The sequence below is a fragment of the Ambystoma mexicanum genome, chromosome 2q, assembly GCF_040938575.1.
Source record: "Ambystoma mexicanum isolate Mex_15411 chromosome 2q, UKY_AmexF1_1, whole genome shotgun sequence".
Taxonomy (NCBI): Eukaryota; Metazoa; Chordata; class Amphibia; order Caudata; family Ambystomatidae; genus Ambystoma; species Ambystoma mexicanum.
Window position 1 is genome coordinate 1391446935 of NC_090924.1, and position 21129 is coordinate 1391468063.

Sequence of the window (21129 nt, forward strand, 5' to 3'; positions counted from 1 at the left end):
TCTGGAGACGTATGCTTTTAGTCTGTTGGTGTGGATGACTGTTGGAGCCTCTTTGGGATTGCCCAAGTCCACCAGATAGGTGACCTCTCCAAGTTTACCCACAACCTTGAAGGGTCCCATCCATTTGTCTTGCAAAGCCCTCTGCCTTGTTGGAATCATAACGAGAACTAGCTGGTCTTGAGTAAACTCAACCATGTTAGCCTTTTGATCATGCCAGTGCTTGACCAATGCTTGTCCAGCTTTCAAGTTGTCACTTGCTTCTGCCATCATGTGCGACATTCTCCTTCGGAGACCTATCACATAGTCAGTTACTCTGACTGGCTTGGGGGAAGGAGCACTCTCCAACCCCTCCTTGATCAGGGCTAATGGACCTCTGACCGGATGACCATAAAGAAGTTCAAAGGGAGAATAACCTACTCCCTCCTGAGGGACTTCTCTATAAGCAAAGAGAAGGCATGGCAGTAGAAGGTCCCACTTTCTTTTAAGGGGGTCCTCTAAAGCACCTATCATGCTCTTCATGGTTCTTTTGAACCTTTCAACCAACCCATTTGTCTGAGGGTGGTATGCTGTTGAGAACTTGTAAGTAACTCTGCAGGTTTTCCACATGGCTTTCATGAAGTGGGACATAAAATTCGACCCCCTGTCAGAGATTACTTCCTTAGGAAACCCAACCCTGGTAAAAATACCAAGGAGGGCCTTAGCCACAGCCGGAGGTGTAACAGTCCTCATAGGAATTGCCTCAGGGTACCTAGTAGCATGGTCTACTACAAGTATAAACCTGTTGCCTGAGGAGGTTGGAGGATCAAGGGGACCAACAATGTCAATCCCTACTCTCTCAAATGGGACTCCCACTACAGGGAGAGGCACTAAAGGTGCCACATTCTTGGAGCCAACCTTACCAGAAGTCTGGCAGTTGTGGCAGCTCCTGCAGTACTTATCTACTTCAGCCCCCATCTTTGGCCAATAAAAGTAGAGTGAGAGCCTTTCCTTAGTCTTCTTGAAACTCAAGTAACCAGCCAAAGGAATCTCATGGGCTAACTGCAAGAACTGTGGTCTGTTCTCTTGGGGTACTACAAGTCGTTTGTTGTCCCCAGGTGCAGACTCCGTTGGTTCACTATAGAAGAGGCCATCTTCCCAGTGTAACCTATATTTCCCAGGCTCTTGCCCTTCAGCCTGAGCATCTGCCTGGTGGCGAAGACCTTCCAGAGTTGGACATTCTCTCTGTCCCTTACTGAAGTCTGCCCTGTTGGGTCCACCTTCTGCCAGTAAAGACTGCAGCTCAGGATGGTCAACAGGATCCAGATCTCCAATGAGTTCCTGCCCTTCCACTAGCTCATCCTCAGAGTCTAGCTCAACCACACAGGGTTGTACCTCCCTCTCAGCCTCAGCTGGAGGGGGAGTTACTGGTGTAACTTTGGACAACCTAGGGGAAGTCCTTGTTGGCTGCACTGGAGTGCTGGCTGTGGGGTTCTTTTTAGAAGTTTTAGGTTTCCCTTTTTCTTCTAGTTTCTTAGATACAGCAGCTGGCATCTCCGGTGGAGCAGGAGGGATCTCTTTCTTCATCATCTCCTTGGGAGCACCTCTCATGGTTCTCTCCCTTGCAGGTCTGGTGAGCTCCTGTAACCTTTTACTAGGAGGTCTGGGGTTATGTGACACTACTCCAAGAGTTTTTAAGTCATTACCCAACAGAACCCTTCCTGACACCTCACTTTGTATGCTGACAGGTATTTTCATAGTCATGTCATTACACTGGATGAGAACTGGTAGTTGGGGAAGCATCTGTACAGGCCCTCCAGCTAACTTGGTGAGGCGTTTGGGTGCCTTAGCAACATCCTCAGCCTGAAAAAACGATGTGTCCACCACAGTTATGCTGGCCCCAGTGTCCCTAATGGCAGGAGTCTCCTGACCATTCACCTGGACACTATCCTTATAATACTCTTTAGTATTATCTCGGATAGAATTATAGACATCTAAGTTCTGTTGTTTCCACAAACCCAGAGACACTAAAGAAACACTGGCTGAGACTCCAATGGGTTCATCAGCCAGTAATAGAAAGTTTCCACTTGCCATTTGTACTTCCTCCTCTGGAGCGAAGGCTAAGGAGACAAGCTGGACCCCTGAAGGTTTACCCTTACATCTGGGATCTCCTTTCACATGGTCAGTAGAGCCACAAACAAAGCATTTACCAAATGCTTTCTGGAATGGAGGCTTGTTCTGACCTCCTTCTGGTTTGGCACCAGAAAGTACACTAGCCTGTTTTGGTTTCCCTTGTGGCTTACCCTTTTGGTTTTGTTTGGGGCCCTCTTTGGAATTAGAATTATTAGAATTCTCTTTGGAGTCCTTTTTTGGCTGTTTTCCCTCATCCTTTCTCTGAGTAGCCCCAGAATCCTTGTGAGTGGCCCTGTTGGCAACCCACAAGTCAGCAGCCTTAGCTAACTTCCTGGAATCCAATTCCTTTGAATCAGCCAAGTTCTGCATGAGCTCAGGAGAGCAGGCATCATAAATTGACTCCAACATTTTTTTTATTTTTTATTTTTTTATTTTGTGTTTAACTGTTGTTAGCAGTTTTTACAAAGGAGGGAGAGCAATTTCAAAGTGCATTTTCCCAGATGCTTATCAAAAGCGGGCTAACATTACAAGATTCTTCATTCCTTCATAAGTGTTAACACTGTAACCCTTAATCCATCCCTCTAAGTTTTTCAAACTTTCACTCACCCAGGTAGCCCAAGGGGTACCATCATGCTTTTTGAGGGTCCTAAACCTCTTAAGGTATTGGGAAGGGGTCTTCCCAAATCTAGCTATTAAAGCTAGTTTCACACATTCATAATCCTTCTTATCCACCTCCTCCAAATCCATTACCACATCAGTTGCAACAGGGGGAAGCCTAGAGAACAACCAGGGAAGTAACTCATTCCCTGTGATGTCCTGGAGCCCATGATTATACTCAAACGTTTTTAACCAATCCAACACATCCAATTTAGGTTCATACATACCCACTAATTCCTTAGGCATCCGGGGTCTTTTGGGACTGGAACTCCTAGAGAAACCAAAGGAGAGAGGGGCCATGGGGCATAGTGTTTGCTTGAGGGGTGGGGGCTATGGGGCATAGAGTTTAAAAATTAGGCGTTGAAAAAGCCTCCTGCCACGCCACGCCCCACCGTGCCTACCGCCCCACCCACATTTACTTTTCGGCCCACTATAGCCATCATGTAGGGTACTTTTGGCCCTCTGTCAAAATCAGTTGTGCACCCCTGTCCTAAAGTATTCAAAAAGCACACTAAAGTGTATACTCAATACAAATACCACCGCTGTACACCAGTGTTAGGCAGAAACCTGTGCAGTTCCCTCGGGGACCACTGCAAAAGATTTAAGACTACAGGTGGTTGGCAGTAAACCCAATTGGTAGCAGTCTGTACCACCCAGATTTACCTGGTAGCTGTGGCTGAGCAGTCAGACTTTTCTCAAGAAGAGTTAGGCAGTATACAGAGTATTCACAATAGGTCAAAAGAACACAGTATAACAAGCAAACACTGACCAGAGCTTGGTGCAAAACTCGACGAGGGGGGACGGGACAGTGCCCCCTCGAATAACAGACCCAGGGGCAATCAAATTGCCCCTACCAGTACGTCCACACTATGGTGATTTGTACTGATTCTGTTAGTAATTTGGGACTAGTAAAGCCAATGGTGACTTTACATGCCCTGGTAGACAGTAGTCGGTCCCAGGGTATGGAATCTATGGTGGGGGGTCACTATTACACCCCGGTGTTACTGCACGGAGGGTGCTGTGTAACACACATACAAAAACATATGAGACCCTATGGAGTAAAAGACTCTGAAACACATTAATATTCAAAGGAACACCATAAATCATGTCCAAGAGTGGGGAAAAAAAGAGTCTTACTCTTGGCAGGAGAAAAAAACAAACTCCAGAAATCCAGCAAAGCTGCTGGGGGACTCACTAGGTTAGGAAATTCAGCCTAAACAGAGAATTCTCCCTAACACCCACCATGAGTGGTCGCTGGCTACAGCCTTCAATATTAGAAAGACACCCATCATTTTTCTGAAATATTACGGCCACTAACCACTGAATATGGCGCATCTGAGGCCTGACCTCTGGCACGAAAAAAATGCAGGAAGCCATGAGCCCGAGGAGGTGGAGAAAGGCTGTTGCTGGTAGACTGCACGAGTTTCAGAACTCTGTGGCCATTTGTCCAAAGCTTGTGACACTCTCCTCGGGGGAAAAGCCTTCCCCACCCGAATGTCCAGGACTGCACTGATGAATTCCTGCCTCTGTGCTGCAAATTTAGGGAGAAGCTCATGCCTGGCAGCAGTGAGCAAGTATACTTGTGTGCATCAAAACTAGTTCTGGGGATAAACCTTGGATCAGCCAGTCTTCCAAGTACGGAATTATGACTACTCATGTCATCCGATTGGTCAATACACTGGGTGCTGAGGTCAGGCCAAGGGGTGCACTCTCAACTGTTAATAGGTATCCTTGATGACAAATCGCAGAAAACTCTTGTGTGATGCATTGGCATGTGGAAATAGGCGTCCTGAAGGTCTGCAGAAACCGACCAATCCTGGAATTGTAGAGCCTAGGAAATCTCTTGCAGCATCACCATCCTGAACTTGTCCTTCCTCAGGAACTTGTTAAAGCCACTAAGGTGCAGGATAGGATTGAGCCCTAGTTCCTTCTTGAGCAACAGGAAGTAAGGAGAGTACCAAATTGTAAATTTCTCCTGAGCTTGTACCTACTCCACTGCGTTCTTACGCATCAGGGATTCCAATTCTTCCTGAAGCTCAAGTTGTGGCTGTTGAGGAAGAGGGGGTGGCCTGCCCATAAGCTTTCTGAGAATAGCCGTGGTTCACCAATTGGAGGACCAAAGCACTGGAGGTAACCTCGTTCCACCTGCCACAGTCCCCGGTGTCTCTTCATCCAACCGGTGAGGCATGGGGGAGAGCTCAACGATGCGCTGCTTATGTTAAATCAACAGAAGTTTGACTTTATACTACCTGCTACCCCTGTCCGGGCATGAAAACCTTTTCTGGCCTTGCCTAGCTTGAGGCAACTGCGCCCTTCTCAAAGAGGGGATATAGCTTTGAAAACCCCTGTCTCTCAAACTAAAGGAAAGAGATTGCTTGGTAGGCTATTGGACCACCATTCCTTTTTTAAAAATGTAACAATTTTGTTTTTAAAGACAACAACATAGCACGCAAACACATGCTATTGCTTGGTTTCATTACAATAGGATACAATCCAAGACATCCCTGGCACAGCAGTTAGAGCACTAGTTTGGTACATCATAGTTCATCCACATATCGAGTCAGAGTGGAGGCAGTACCTGCCGAAATACCCCATGTGTCTCTACCTTTACCCTTCTCGCTCTCTAAATACGTGCAGTACACCATGGCTCTCAACCCAAAGACCTGTGGCGGTATGTAAGGGCATTATTGATGCAGCCTCGACAAAGCAGGCATAAAGCAGGCACAACAGCCAGAGGAGGTGGCACAGAGGGCAGCACCAAAGCTCAACAAGATTAACCCAACCTCACGCCTCACCCCGCCCCCTCCCACCCGCTCGCACTTTTTGGAATATTTGGAGGGCAACCCCTGGCTTTGTATATTTGCCTCTATAAGGACATGCATCTCTCTACTTCGGTAGACCACCGTCTTAATCGTGGATAGGTTGATGAACCCCATAGTGTTGCAATAAGGCTTTTAGCTAGCCCCAGTAAGGTTGATATAAACATTTCTTTGTATTTAGTAAACCCTGTCTCATCCCATATACCTAATAGTGTCAGTTTGGGATCATTCGGGACCTGGGAACCCAGGATCCTAGACAACCTGCTATGACACTTACCCCAAAATGCCTGTATTCGTGCACATTCCTGCCATGTGTGAAAAAAGGTGACCCCCTCCATCCCACACTGCAGGCAATTGTCCTGATGTATCACTCCGCACCGAGCTAAGGCCATTCTAGACTGGTATATTCGGTGTAGTATCTTGTATTGGATAAGGCAGAGCCTGGCCTCTATTCCTATCATGCTTGGGAAAATAAGTGCCTCCACCCATTCTTCCGTCTCCAGTGGACCGATGTCCACTACCCAATAATCTTTAAGTCGGCACAGTTCCTGGGGCCCGAATACCGTCAATATCTGGTATAAGGTGAATGTGAGCTTCACAGCGATGCAGTCTGGAAAGATATTGTCTTCTATGGGTGAACACTTGGGAACCTCTGCCAGGGCTGGAAATGGGGACCTAATGGCGTGTGCCAACTGTATATACTGCTAATGTTGAGATCTGGGGTGTCATGTATCAAACAGAGCCAATTGTCCCTCCTGTACCATGTCTGCCAAAAAGGCTATCCTATGTCTTTCCCAATTCTTGAAGTGACCTAACTTGCGTATTTCTGGCAGGTGTGTTTTGTTCCACAGAGGTTGATCCAGCGTATGTTTATTCCACCAGCCTATATTTTGATGTGAGGTGGCCCATGCCTGCCGAGTGTGATGTATCAACTTGGGGGCGTCCCTCCACTTGGGCCCATTCCCATAGAGTACTTGTTTTGGCATCGTCTCTCCCATCCATCCCCTCTCAACTGTCACGTGTGGAAGATGTGGATCCCCATGTATCCAATCATTGACCACACTGAGTTGTGCAACCCAGTAGTATCTTTGCAGGCACAGAAGCCCTAGGCCTCCCTCCCGTACTGAACATTGCAGCGTTCTAAGGGCAATTTGTGGCTGTCCTCGGTTCCACAGTAGATTACGCAGGATGCCTTCTATCTTGGCAAAAAGTGATGTGGGGATTGGACATGGGGCATTCAGTAGCAGATATAGAAACCCAGGGAGCATGAGCATTTGGAAGAGTGCAGCCCTGCCCATTAGTGTCAGCGTGAGAGCTTGCCAGTGAACAGTATCTGATGGAAATCTGTCTATAACCGGATTGAGATTGAGTCAAATGAAGTCTGCCGAGCCCAGGCTCATGTGAATGCCTAGGTATTTAAATCCTGAAGCCAAGACAAGGTAGGGAAAGTCAATGGGAACAGCCCGGTCACTCCCTGCACATGGAAGAGCACCGACCTAAGCCCCAGAACCCCTGGTATTCAGTCACCACTCGAACAGAGGCTGCAGTGTTGCATATAGATGAAGAGGTCGTCGGCATAGAGTAGAGACCCTGTATTCTCCCCCCCAAGGCCATTTGAACCTTACCCATTCGGGAGCAGCACGTTACTTAATAGTCAGCGGTTCAATGGCTAGAATGAATAGCAAGGGGGAAAGGTGGCACCCCTATCTTGTACCCTGTCCCAGAGTAAAGCTCCTGAAAGATACCCCATTGACCCACACCACATCCTCGGGGAGGTGTAGAGCAAGTGCACCCATTTAAGGAAGTTCTCGCCAAATCCTGATCAGTCCACGATCTCCGAAAGGGAAGCACAATTGACAGAGTTGAATGCTTTCTCAAAGTCGACCACGAGAAGGGCCGCTGGAGCGGCCAGCATCGGGGAGCTATTGAGTGATTAATGAGTTATATGGGCCTGTATGAGAGATAGTCTTTTGGTGGTTTCCCGGACTTCGGTAGAACCACTATGTGCGTCTTCCTCCGGTGTGGGGGGAGATTCCCCTCCATTTTCCTCTGCAGGAAGAGTCGGTGCATGGGTCCAACAGATGAGCCCCATGCCGCTTCTAGGACTCCACTGGAAAGACGTTGGGCCTGGGATTTTGCCCGATTGAAGCTCCCGTAGTGCGGCCGCCACCTCCTCCTCCATAACGTCAGACTCTAGCCCAAGTGCCTGCTGCGTTGTGAGGCGAGGTAGTGTCACTGATTCAAGAAAGCCAGGTACACCCAGCATTTTGGGCTCCCGCGAAGGGGTATATAGTGTTTCATAAAAGGTGGAGAATTACTCCGCTATATCCGCGGCTTCCGTAACCATTTCTGCTTGTGTGTCATCCCCACTTTGTCCCCAGTCTCATAAACCTGACTTCCCACCGCCCAATAAGACGATCTGCCACTATCCAGGGCCACGTTTCGGAACTCCCCCCGCGCCATGACCAGTTGCTCCTGTGCGACCCGGGAACCAGTAGCGAGGAACCCTCCCTCTGCCTCAACGGCCAGTGCCTCCACCTCCTCCACTTCCTTACTGCGTTTAGCCCTTGCAGCCGTTACCAGCAATATTGCCTTCCCCCAAAGCACTGCTTTATAGCCCTCCCAATGCATGATCGGGATGTCCACTGACCCTTCATTTACAACAAAACATTCAGTCGTTTACTGGGATAACCCTTCGATGATGCTGGGAACCCCAAGGTAGTGTGTACTGAGGCGCAAGATTGACATGGACTTTCCTCGCCTGCTCTTTAGCTCCATGAGAAGTGTGGAGTGATCTGAAATCCCCCTGGCCAAAAATCTTGCTGCTAGGAGCCTCTGTGAAATGGTCTGGGGGATGAGAAAGTAGACGATGTGGGACATAGAACCGTGTGCATTGGAGAAGGAGTACCCCACCATTGCCTAATGCAGCATTCCCCAGGCATCAGCCAGTCCCATCACAGTGGTGAATGAACGCAGCATGGTGGTATCGGTCGGATTTCTGCTGCCTATGTGCATGCCGTCTAACCCCAGATTCATGAACTCATTGAAGTCTCCACCCAACACCCACGTGTCCACCTGAGCTTGCAGCATCAAGGCTTAGATGTCGTTCTAAAAAATCAAGTGTGAGGGGTGGTGGAACCGCCATGGTACTACAAAGATCCCACCAAAGCTCCCTCTTACAAGAGCAAATCTGCCCCTGGGATCCGCTCTCACTTCCTTAAGTTGAAAATGGGTGCTCTTAGGTACGAGTATCAAAGCCCCGCGTGCCCTCCTTGAAAATCCTGCATGGAACGCGGTTGCGTAGTTGGTTCTTTTAAAGAGGCGAAAATCAGTCCCAGGAAGGGGTGTTTCAGCACAAAATTTGGGCCATACCTATTGAGGAATTGGAGCATAAGCTGCTTTTTGATGCCGGAGCCCAGCCCATTAACGTTCCATGTAAGTAAGGAGACCGCTTTCCTCCTTTGACATTAAACCCACTAGCGTGTAGTATAGGCACGGTTAACTTGGTCCCACCATCTGCCCCACCTCTAGACAACCACATGTTGCATACCTCCTCCACCGCTGCACTACTGTATACCAAGCAAGGCTACCAACAAAATAATCTTTCGCCCACCACAACATGTAACTTGCTATCCAGAATAGTACAACCTACATCCCTCCCTGTACTTCCCTCTTTACCTGGAGTACCTGTAACACAAACATAATGCATACCTATAAGAAAAGCCTTACCAGGATAGTATACCAGGCAGAGTCAAGAAATAACAAAATACACATAAGAAACTATCAAGTTTTGTAAGTGTGTGCAGTGCACATATGAGAAAAGCCCTAGCAGAAGAATATACCTGGCAGGTTCAGGCTATAAGAGCAAAGTCCTGGCAGGAGAGTATACCAGGCAGATTCAAGTCAAAGAGAAAAGTCCTGGCAGGAGAATAAACCAGGCAGATTCAAGTCACAAGGACATATCTACTGGAAAAGCCCTGGCTGGAGAGTATACCAGGCAGATACAAGATGCACAAGTATTCCTATAAAAATGCCCTGGGAACGAAGCATAACAGGCAAGATCAAGTTGAACAGTGTGCAAAATACATCAGATAAGGAATTCCTGGTAAGGAACAAAGAACTCCTTCTGGAACATTTTGTGTTGGAGTTATGCATTTCCTTTTTTGAACCTGTACACGCCGTTCAAGGCCAAAGACAATTACCTTTTTCACATTAGAGTTAATTTTCTTAGAATGTGAGGGCCAGAATAGCACTTTGGACACAAGACGTTTTGCTTTGGAGATCTTGACATTGGACAGAACCTTAGATTTATGTTAGGTAGGGTACCTCTTTGAGTAGGGACATAGAGGCATTTATCAACCCACTTTTCATTTGTAATAAAAGGTAATGGCCAAAACCATAAATCCTTGTGTCTGTGTCTCATTCTTGGTTCCTCACACCGCCATCTGATAAAATGCAGAATGCGTACTAGGTTCAGTGATGGCAAGCCTTCCAGGTTATAAGGCAGCAAAGAAGACCCTCACCATCACACTCACACCATCATGCTTCCCGGCTGGGATGAGGGTTGTCTGTTCTAATGCAGTGTTTGATTTTCTCAAAGTATAACATTTCACACTGAAGCTGAAAGCTCGACCTTTGTCTCATCTGTCAAGAAAACATTGTTCCAGAAGTCTTTAAAATGAAAATAAAGGAATCTTCTTCCAATGGACCAATTTATTATTGAAGTGTTAGCAGCACAAGTCACTACTACCGGGAAACGCACTTGAAAATAGTGTGCAGCCTACAACAAAGCTATTTACTTACGATCTGCAAACTATCCGTCTGACAGTGGATTAGTGGAGCCAGCAAATCATACGAAATGGTTTTGTCGTCTCTTTCCATACTGATCAACATCAAATAAGAGCTCCTCTGAGGTTCTTTTATATTCCTTATGATCAAGACATGACATATTTCCACACACACAAGAACGCTGGAAGTCACCCGTGGTATCACCTTATTTTAAGTCAGTATTAACAACGACCTACACTTCCAGCTTCCCACTCTAACAAATGCCACATCTCAATACAGCACCATAACACTGAATAACACTATGCCAAACACTGCAACCATTACCACAAAGCACATGTGCTGCATGGATGAACCAGAACATATGAAATGCATGGATCAACTCAAATGGGATACCACACAAAATCACACCTGTTTCCAAATGCACCCATCCCTTTGTACGCCAGGGTCTCACTGTATAACATGACCGAAAACAGCTAGAAGCTTACTTGCATACATAGTCCAGTTTCTTCCAATCTGCCTGCACCAACACAGCAGCACAAAAACATTGCTTTGCTCTGCTCCCTCTACTCTTACTACCTTTCAACCCAACCAACTCAAACCAAACCCCTTCTCGTTCAGGTCCGGAAGTTCATAGAGACCATGAAAATGGCAGAGGTTGTGCCACATAAGACCCAATAACATACCTGTGGGGTGAAGACCAACCACACACAGTTCCTGATCTTCAAAGTTAATGGGACCTCCCAAACTCAAACTTTAAGATCTACTTAATTGTTTTGAAACCAGATTCTATTTATCCACTTTAATTGACCTGCTACAACTAAAGTTTCACTGACTTTTGCAAATATACTGGCTCTTAAGTACTCATTGTTTGTTAAATTCATACATTGTTTTCATTCAAAAGACATGGGGCCTCATTACGAGTCAGCCGGTCCGGATACAACGGTGGCAACAATGGGGATTTACGGAATTCCGCCTCCGGAATTACCGGGTCACCGGGGTTGTAATGCCCCTGTGATTCCGGCAATCACGGAGGCGGAATGGTATTTCGGGTTCAGCAGCAGCCTGCCGGTTTTTCCGGCACGGCTTCCTGCCGGAAACGTAATGAGGACCATGGAATTAGTTATTTAACAAACATTTCCTCAACACTGTAAATCAGGGCTTTCTTCCGCAGGATTGTACACATGAGGCAAACCATTGTAAAGTGTTTCAAAGCTTTACCAGGGAGGCAGTCCAAGGTCTTTCTCGGGTCCATCATGCAGTCTGGTTTTGTGCCATGTACATCATTCTGATGGCCCTATGGTTTTCTATGGACCTTACCACCCTATGGCTGCAATTGCCACAGGGCTACAGTAGCTGGGAAACGTGTATCAGCTGAAGTTGAACTAAACATACTCCTCTGTCGTGGATTTCTGTTTGCATTGAGAAATCGGAGTCCAACCTGAAACCCAGACTATTTTAATTTGTTCTCTAACTTGTTGAAAAGATGAAAAGAGGATAGATTTATAAGCAGGTAAAAAACAGGTCAAACGTGGAAACCATGTGACGTAGGAGGCAAGGGTGGATGCTGTGACTATGCAGAATGGCAAGGAGCAATGGTTCCAGCAGTTCTTCCATCAAGATAAGACTCAGGAGAAGTGGTCGACGGAATTAGAGCTAAACATAACAGAAGTTTATGTGTTTGTTCACCAAATCTGTGTCAATGAATATGAGGCTTCAATATAAGATCCTACATATGCTGCATTATACACCACGTAAACCGAGGAAAATATACCCTGACCACGAAGGTTGTTGTCCAAAATGTGGCTGGGAAGATGCAGGATAGCCACATATGCTATGGAGATGCTCAGAGCTCGTGCGCTTATAAGAACGAATCTATACAATACTAGCTAATGTGGTTGATAAGCAGCTGGAGAAATCGCCTATGAGTGTAATATTCGGAGTGTGGGATGATGTCCAAGAAAAGCGCTTGTGGTCTTTTTCTGCATAGTGGATGTATGTTGGCTTAACGATATATCCTACTGAAATGGAAAGATCAACAACCTCTAAATGAACGTGAATGGTTGTGAAAATTAACGTGGGTCAATGATTGTGAAGACACGTATGTAACAATGCAGCCGATCTCGTCGCACCCTAGGGATATATGGTGTGAGTTCCGAGCGTTCCTTGCTAATGACTAGCCATCATGTAAGCTGATGGTGTTCACAACTCTAGAAAGGTACTGCAACCTGTAAATAACCTGGACTGTAATGTAATGTTTGTAATGTGTAACAGTGTCTTGTTAATAGGTTAAATACGTGCTGCCAAACTTAAATAAAGTTTTTTTTAAAAAGTAAAACTGATGTTGTTTATCCCCCTACTAATACAATCCAACAAGCAGATATCTGCAAGCAGCGTGGTCTTGTAAATATTGTTCGTACATTTGCGTTGTCAGCTTCACAGAGTTGCAACCCCCACACATGCTTCTGGTTTGTGAGTCCCTGCGCTCGCAGTTGCGATTATCGGTACATGGGTCTCATGAACTACAGTTGGGCTTGCCACATTCAATGTCATTCTTCCCGTGAGAAGTACTGCCCTGCTGCTTTTGCTCCAAGGATTCCCTTCACCCAGCCCCTTCAGGCCATGCAGGGAATGGTCAGGTAGAGCGGGGGCTCTTCCCCACACTGCCCTCTCACCCTGCAGTGTTAGGGGGATTTTCTTTTTTTGGAAATCTTACCCACCCTGTCCTGAGCCTCCCAGCCCTGCTGCTGGACTCACTGAGATTTTTGCAATAACTTTAAAGGTGAGTGAGACTTGTTATTCTCCCCCATCTCTTGCATTTACTTTTGTTCTGTGAACACTGGACCCTTCTTTCAAGGTTCCAGTGTGGAAATACCCTTCACCTTATTTTTGACTCTCATGCTTTCTTATGGCAAAACCCCTCACTGTGTGTGGTATGCTGCCAGGGACCTCTAGGGTCCCTTCTGCAATATTGATTTGGGTTCACTGGTTATTCCCTGGGTTTACAAGTGCGGGTGAAAGTGCAGTCGCATGGCAGTCATATGTCAGGAACCAAGCAAGCACTACTGTGTGACTCGGGAGATCTATAGTCATGTATCCTTCCCCAAAAGGTAGACACTGGTGAGTTTGTTAGTGCTGAGGTTTGACTGAACTGGGCATTCATTCCTCTGATAGTTTCAAAATGTGAGGGACCCAAGCGCTGCACAGCAAAGCATTACAGAACGCTGGACGCCCCATTAATCTTAGAGGATACATCTCCAGGGAATAGCCTGTTGGTGGAGACTTTACCAGTGCTCGACCAGGAAGGTGGATTGGAAGCTTAAATTCTTCAGCTCATCCATCTAGAACTTTGGTGGGATCGGAGCTTGTGACCCCTACGGCCCGATGCGACCCCACTCCCTTTTCTTACCTTTGAGCAGAAAAGAAAGCAGAGCAGGGCTGATTCTACATTGGGAAATTCATTTAAGGGGTTGCAGGACGGGTCTGTAACTAAGGCCCAGGAGCCTTATACATTGTTGATTCTTGAACACCTGCCCATTTGTCCTGGGGGCTTGGTCCTTAAACGCAATAACGTTTTAGCTTTATTTGAATCAGTTCCACTCCAGTGAGCAATTCAGTCTCGAGAGACTGTACACTCGAGTTTATTCATGATGAGAAAATTGATCAGGTGTTGTTGCACATTAACTCTTGTTTATAAAACTGTTTTATTGGATACTGCCTCGTTGTTGTTGCCGCTGGGCTACGATCCTAAGTAAGTTGTTCTCGGGAGGATAGCTCAGGGGCAACGCGCTCGTCTTGGAAGCAAGACAACACAAAGCAACACAGGTTCGATCCCCGAAACGTCTGGGTATTAAGCGCCTTATAAATAACAAATTACTCTGCTTATGGCACACGACCCTTGCAAAGAACTGAGAACTTGTTCAGCATGCCTCTGATCTTGAAATAAATTGCACAATTTTCTAAACAATCGTGAGCTTTGCCATCATTACAAATTTACATGCGCATGGTCTAATTTGAACCATAGACAGGTTCGGAAAAGAAGTTCGACAGGCTTGGAAAAAGACCATGAACGGAATCGGTCGTGGCTGTGCTTGTTTCCAATAAACGGTAGCCCAAAGCCCATTCGGGTATCCGTGTATGCTCCTAAAATACACAGGGATTCTCTCACCTTTACACACCTTGAAGCAATAGGACATTTTAGCTCACCGGGAAACTTGGTTAAGTTTGACGCCTTGTATCAATGGGTATTTTGTATTGTTAAATGCAGCCACCAAGGGTTTAAAAGGAAGACTGGCTTCTGGCCTTTTTGTAGCGGTGCGGAATGATGTGGGTTTTACAATTTCCAAAAGGAAGTTCCCCAATCCTTATATACAGGCTGTAAAACTAGAGTGGGATCTGTTACGCTTTCCTGGTGTGGGGGCTTTTTTATTGGTGAATTTGTATTGAAATCATCAGGCAGCAATTCCCCAGTGAGGGTTTTTAGATGAGGTTGCGGAATTGCTGCACGATTGGTTGACTGAAGTTGATTTCAATGCTATTGTGTTGTGTGGAGACTTCTATGCTGTATGTATTGACGATCAGGGGAAGAACCCCTCACCCGCCAGAAATCGGGGGGGGGGGTTACATAGCTGCCTTTGATGAACACTTGGGGGTTACACATGATAAATGGTAGTGTGGCGGTGCATATTCCAGCCAAGTACATGTGGTGTAGGGGTGTTCAACGTGCGTTTTTAGATTACATCTTTGTTTCGGGATCTTCCGTAGATCAACTTCCTTGGAAATAACCTCAACGAAGGTTAGCGATCACCTATTTCTCCCAACAATGTGGAACTTCCAGGAAATAAATAAATCGTATGAACAGTATGCTCACCCTTTCGAAATAAACCCCAGAAGAAATAGATTATTGCGGAGAAGGAACAATGTGACATTATTCAACTGTCAACTTCATTCCTCTTTGTTCTGTATGACGTTAACATAGTCAAGCAGGGTGATCGGTTAGACTATGTTGCCACACTAGAAGATTTTTATGAACAACCTGCTGGCTTGGGGAAATGTCATTTTAAAAATAGACATAGTTTTAACCCTGAAATTAAATGTATAAAGAGATCTCATAGAGCAGAGGTTAAGGCTATGGAGAAACCTAATATGGTTGATAAGGTAGTGACAATAAGAAAATTAAAACTAAGCTACAAAAATTTGGAAAAATCATATAATGCTTCATTGTTACAATAAGACGCAGAGGCGATGCTGAAAGCTCTATCGTGAAAAGGATCAGCAGTTTGTTGGTCCCTTATTAAAAAGCTAGATTCCCCTCGGCTTGCTTTCCAGATTAGCCCCATATCCGAAGCCTCCTGGATTGTGTATTTTGAACAGACATTTGTCAGAGCGGCGTGGAAAATCGAGCTATGGCCTCTTCTTTTTTTCTACAGAGGATGTATTTCGCCTTATTGAGAAAAGCAAGAATGTGCATGGCCCAGGCCCAGACAGCCTGTTGAACCTACTTCTTAAACATTGTCCTGAGCACTGTATTTAATTTTTAAGCAGGTAGTTAAAGATATGTGGTGTCCCTCTCTTGGAAGTTAGTGATTGTAGTCCCAATTTTTTAAAAGTGCGAATGCCTGAACTCAAAACACTACTGCCAAATAGCGTTATTAAACGTACCAGGAAAAATGTTCGCCTCGCTCGTACTACTTCAGCTGAACGAATGGATGAAGGCATAGAACCTGTCAGATATCCACCAGCCTGCGAAGGCTATTCTAATCTTAGCCTACTTAATATTTGAGGACATGCTGTAGTTGCAACTCATGCTGGTATAGGATGTTAAATATCCGGGAGGTTACTGAGTTGTGTTTGTTATTAGATGGGCTTACTATTGTACTTTTTACAGTGGGATGGAATAGGATAACAGACTTTATGGTTTTTTAATGCTCCCCGATGGATATCAGCTAATTTATTCACTTCTCATGCACCTTCTTTCTTTTTAACATAGGCATACACATTTTGAGATTTAATAAGTATTTTATTCCTAACAATGAGAATTATGGTACAGAACTGTTTCGCTAAAACCTATTTTGGTAAACAACACAAGATAGACTATTTTTATTGCAATGCACTTTTTCTTGTATTTTGGATCTTATAAATATTTAAGACAAACCTATTATGTACTGTTGAATTTAATGTTTTGTTGAATTCAAGTTTTTTTTAGATTGTAAAGGTTTCCTGTTAAACCAAATACAATAAAAAAATCCTTTTACTTTTGTATTTTAATGTTTGCAGCACAAGACATCTTACATGCAGTGCTGTGGAGACAATTTGTGTCCCCTTAGCTTTGTTTTAAGTAGAATGTTTGCTACTTTCCAGGCATCCTCTGTACACACTCGTGGCAGTTGTTAATTTTTTACCTTTTTCTAGATGCAATATCCTGAGCTGCCTTTTTAGCAGTGATAATCCACTGACTATGACTATATACTCAAAACGGCCTGTGTTTTAAGTCCTGTTCAAGATGCCTATAATTCTACCTTGCTATCTGGGGTAGAGCCCTCTTTCTTCATGCACCTTGCCGGGCTTCTTACTAGAACTCCACAAATGCTCTTCCTTGTGTGTCTGTTGGTAGTAGGTAGGGAGGGAAACTGTCAAATCAGCATTTTCACAAAGGCTAGGATGAAAGTGGAAAGATTCTGAGAAGCTGACTGTCCACTACAGAACAGCCTCCTCTCAGATTGAATGCTGGAAAGTTTCCTTATTGAACGGCTGGTTTGCTTCAAGCCCATTTTCTGGATGAAAGGAGACAAGCTGAACCCAGGAACCAAGTTGACCACTGGAGCGGGAGAGGTCACAGAAGAAGACAACCGATGGACGCCAGGGGGCTGCTGCAGCAACCAGCATTGGCTTAGCCAATACCACTGGTTTGCGCACCTTTACCTTCTAATAGAAAGGGAAGACCTCTGTGAGGTGCTTCCTCTCTGGGTCTGGTGGGACCAAACAGTCACCTGTCCTGTTTAAGGTACATTGCATGTTTTCGGTCATAGGAGCGTGCATCTTTGCATTTCCTCGGCAACGCCCAGAATCAGCTGTTCATCATTGCAAGGACTTCCCGCTGGCTGCTAGGACTCTGAAAACCCACTATGCTAGAAGACGAGCCTGCAGGAAAACCAAAGTTCTATGTTCAGTGCTAGAAATACATACATAAAGATTTCTGTGAGGGTCTCTCCTTCATTGTGGAACCGAATCCGGGCCCACCCCTACAGTTTGAGGTCTCCAGAGGAACCTTAAAATGACCAGCAGTAAACACCCTCAAACACTCAACCCGGCAACCACAACAGTGCATCTTGCCTTTCCTAGCAATTTACTGTCACCTGCGACTGTTTCTACCTTTCAAGTGGCTCGGGAACCTGAGATCACGAATATCTCTTGAACCGGCCCCCATCCCCACTGGGTTTGCATTGGGGGTAAAGTCCTGCTTACCTTAGCGCTATCCAGGGCTGGCCCAGGACAGTGATACCTAGATCAGTACTTCTGTGGGTCACCCTTGTGAACCACAGGGATGGTAGCTGCTTCTTTTGTTGGAACTCGACTTAAGACCCGTAAGTCCCTTTTTCCTATGTTGCATTTGCCCTGCACTAACTAATGCCAGTAGCTTTCCTGCACTTGCTGAGTGGGCCCTCCTGGACTACTCGCCTCTCTCTTCAGGAACCTTCTGGGACACCTAAAAGACTACCAGGGACTTGGTACAGGTTAGGGCTGGACTTCTAAAACTTCAGTTTATGTATTGATATGTGCCTAATATCTGCTCTCCCTACTTTGGTGAATACATCTATTGTCTAGATAACTGCTTGCCAAAGTAGTGTGTAACCCATTGTGGGATACCTAACTGTCAGTTGCATATATGTAGTATATATCTTTTTCTTATCAAGTCTCCTAAGTGTTTACTGTTAGACACAACATTGCTCCCTTCCTCCTTAGTTCTGCTTTGCTGCTTGGTCAATGCTACTTAAGAGAGTGGCATTGCTCAACTGGGGTGGTGAATAACCTCGCTAACCATAGGTTGGCTTTTCCAAGTCTCGGGAGGATAGCTCAGGGGCAACGTGCTCGCCTTGGACGCAAGAAGCCACAGAGCAACACAGGTTCGAGCTTAGAAACCTCTGCGTATTAAGCGCATTATAAATAACCTATCATATCATATCATATGCAAGCCCTATCCCAGGTAATGACTTTGGAAAGTCCTCCTAACATGCATCAATTAACAGATGGCAGCAGTCTACCCTCATGGTCACCCCACCTCTGACTCACAGAACCAGACAAGGAGTTCAGCAAACCCTACAGTGGAAAGGTGCTGGGATTCTATCCCCTTAATTGCTGAGAGTCGGGAGTTATTTGGACCTTGGGTATAGCCTACAGAAGCCCAATTAGCTTAAAACCAACAGTTGCCAGTAGCTACTTTGGAGCACGCCAGGTTATCTAGTGCCATATAAACATGTCACATACACTCTGTGTTATTGGGAGCATAACTTGCAATGCACCATCTTGATCCCCAGAGCTAGTTCCTGCTTAGTGTTTGATGCCAGATAGCTGTGACCCACATGCTGCTTTTACTTTCTGCTCAACCAACTCTTTATTTCAAACGCTGCTCTAACAAGCCAAGCTCCTGCCACCTCATTGTTCCAAACCCCACCATCCATTTCCTCTACAGCACATCTTGCCTTTCTGCCCTTTCCTCTATGGCCTACTCACCCCTTGTTTGCTCTTCATCCTATTTCCCACCTTGGTCACACCCTATCTCCTACCCCGCTCGCTACTCATACTACTCGCCATTGCCCCTGTAGCTCCTAACTCTTCCCTTATCCCTGGGTTGGTGCAGATCTGGGGCAATGTACAATCCTACATAATCCCAAATAAATTATACAACAAAACGATCAGCAACATATAAAGCAGCAGTAATTATAGCGGGCATATTCAGTAATATTACCTTGTATAGTTGACTTTATAACTGGAGATGTCATCGGCAGGAGATCGCAGCCTTCGCTGGGAGGGTGTCTCAAGATGCCAGTAGTTTATACTATTCAGAAACATTTTAGCAAGCTCGTTTATCGTCTGTCTTTCTTTGGAAGGTAGGTGGCTAAATTTGTACTGTACAAAGTTATTTACACCCTGTAAAAACAAAATAAATGATGTTTTGTTAAGGTATTAAGCATCAGACATCTTTTTATTGTGTCACACAAAAGAAAAAAGGTCCCATTTATGTGGTGTTTACACTACCAACCTCTTAGCAAACAGCCACCATGTATTGAGGAAAGACCATCCTGTTCAATATACAACCCACATGTTCCCTTGTGCTTCAGTACATTATTGGTAAATATTAAATTCAATTCAAAACAATGTGTATTACGGACACAAGCCACAGAAACTCCACAGATAATAAATACATAAGTACGTTATGCCTAAATAAAAATCATAAAAATCATAAAGGTTTCAGGTCTCAATTACATTAAATGATTAACAAAAGTAATCATTGTATTCAAACCTTATCTTTTCTGTATTCAAATGTTCTCAACTCCAAAACATGGTCTCCCACCTTCCCAGCAAATCAAACACCAAATTAATATATATGTGCCACTATAATCCTCTCATTTTAGTAAATTAAGTTCTAACACATACAACGGACCTCATTACGAGTAGCCCGGTAAAAACGGGGTCATTACCGGCATGCGGCTAATAGCGGGTTGCCGGGTCATATTACACCGGAGCAGTAAGCGATGCCGGTAATACTTTACCGGCCTCGTTTTTCCATTACCTCCAACCTCGTAATGAGGCCAAACATCTTAAAACGAATCATAGGCTTCGATGCAAAAGTAAAAGCCAAAAACATAAAAATGAAAAGGTTAGCACGTTATACCTAAATACCTATAATAATACATTTGCATTTACCAATTAACAGAACCAATTGGAAATTTCACCTCAACAATGGAGGGTTAGCTCTGTTAGGTGACAGGGCCATAGGCAAGTGGAGCATCTTTTCCTTGACTGTCACAATTTCAAATATTGAGAACCTGATCCCAAAAATAAACAACTTGCAGGTAATAAGCAAGAATGCCAATCCCAGGTTACAAGTGAGCAGTTTGTGAGGAATAGCTTGGCCAAATTGTAAATCGACTATAAAAGTATCATTCAGAGAGTAAGGTTTACAGGACACACGGGGTGCAGTACATGTGGTTGCCAGACAGTGACCTGCTGGGAACTCAATTGCAGGGCACAGCAACCTGCCTTGTTAAGGGAAGCAATGATCTATTGTGTACACTATTGTCATATTTGATTTGCACTCCAAATGTGTATGACTATCCTGCCGTAACAAATCGCGGGCAGATCACTGATCATTAATCTTATTATGGATAGCCCCGATCAGTGATCCGCATCTGATTGTCGAGATTTACTGAATATCTCCCATCAGCGCTGTCAATACTTAATGGAGATTCCCCAGATGGGGGATAGGACTGAAGAAATGTTGCACAGCAGCATTATTTAAAAAAATGCACCACTCACCAAATGTGATCCTCCCAATCACCAGTCCTTGCAATTAGATGTCTGACTGTCATTAGTGAGGATGGTGAGAGGACCATGTGGACGAAAGGGGTCATTGGTCTAAAACAGTGGGGCAACAGTGTATTAACCCTGCAACCTGTCCTATTTCCCACATACTTATGGGAGATTATCTGCTATCTGCCACTGGATGGCCCTTTGCTGCCTGATGCTCTATTGCTCCAAG

At 45.2% G+C, this 21129-nt stretch overlaps 1 protein-coding gene across 6 annotated transcripts in view; it reads right to left on the reverse strand.

Moving 5' to 3' along the window:
- KAT2B (lysine acetyltransferase 2B) overlaps nucleotides 1-21129 on the reverse strand; it is a 942804-nt gene that overhangs the window by 395246 nt on the left and 526429 nt on the right. For all 6 annotated transcript variants that reach the window (XM_069648872.1, XM_069648870.1, XM_069648875.1 and 3 more), the window contains exon 5: nucleotides 19336-19517. In XM_069648872.1, the coding sequence (XP_069504973.1) occupies nucleotides 19336-19517 (182 nt within the window). The remainder of the gene's footprint in view (nucleotides 1-19335; nucleotides 19518-21129) is intronic.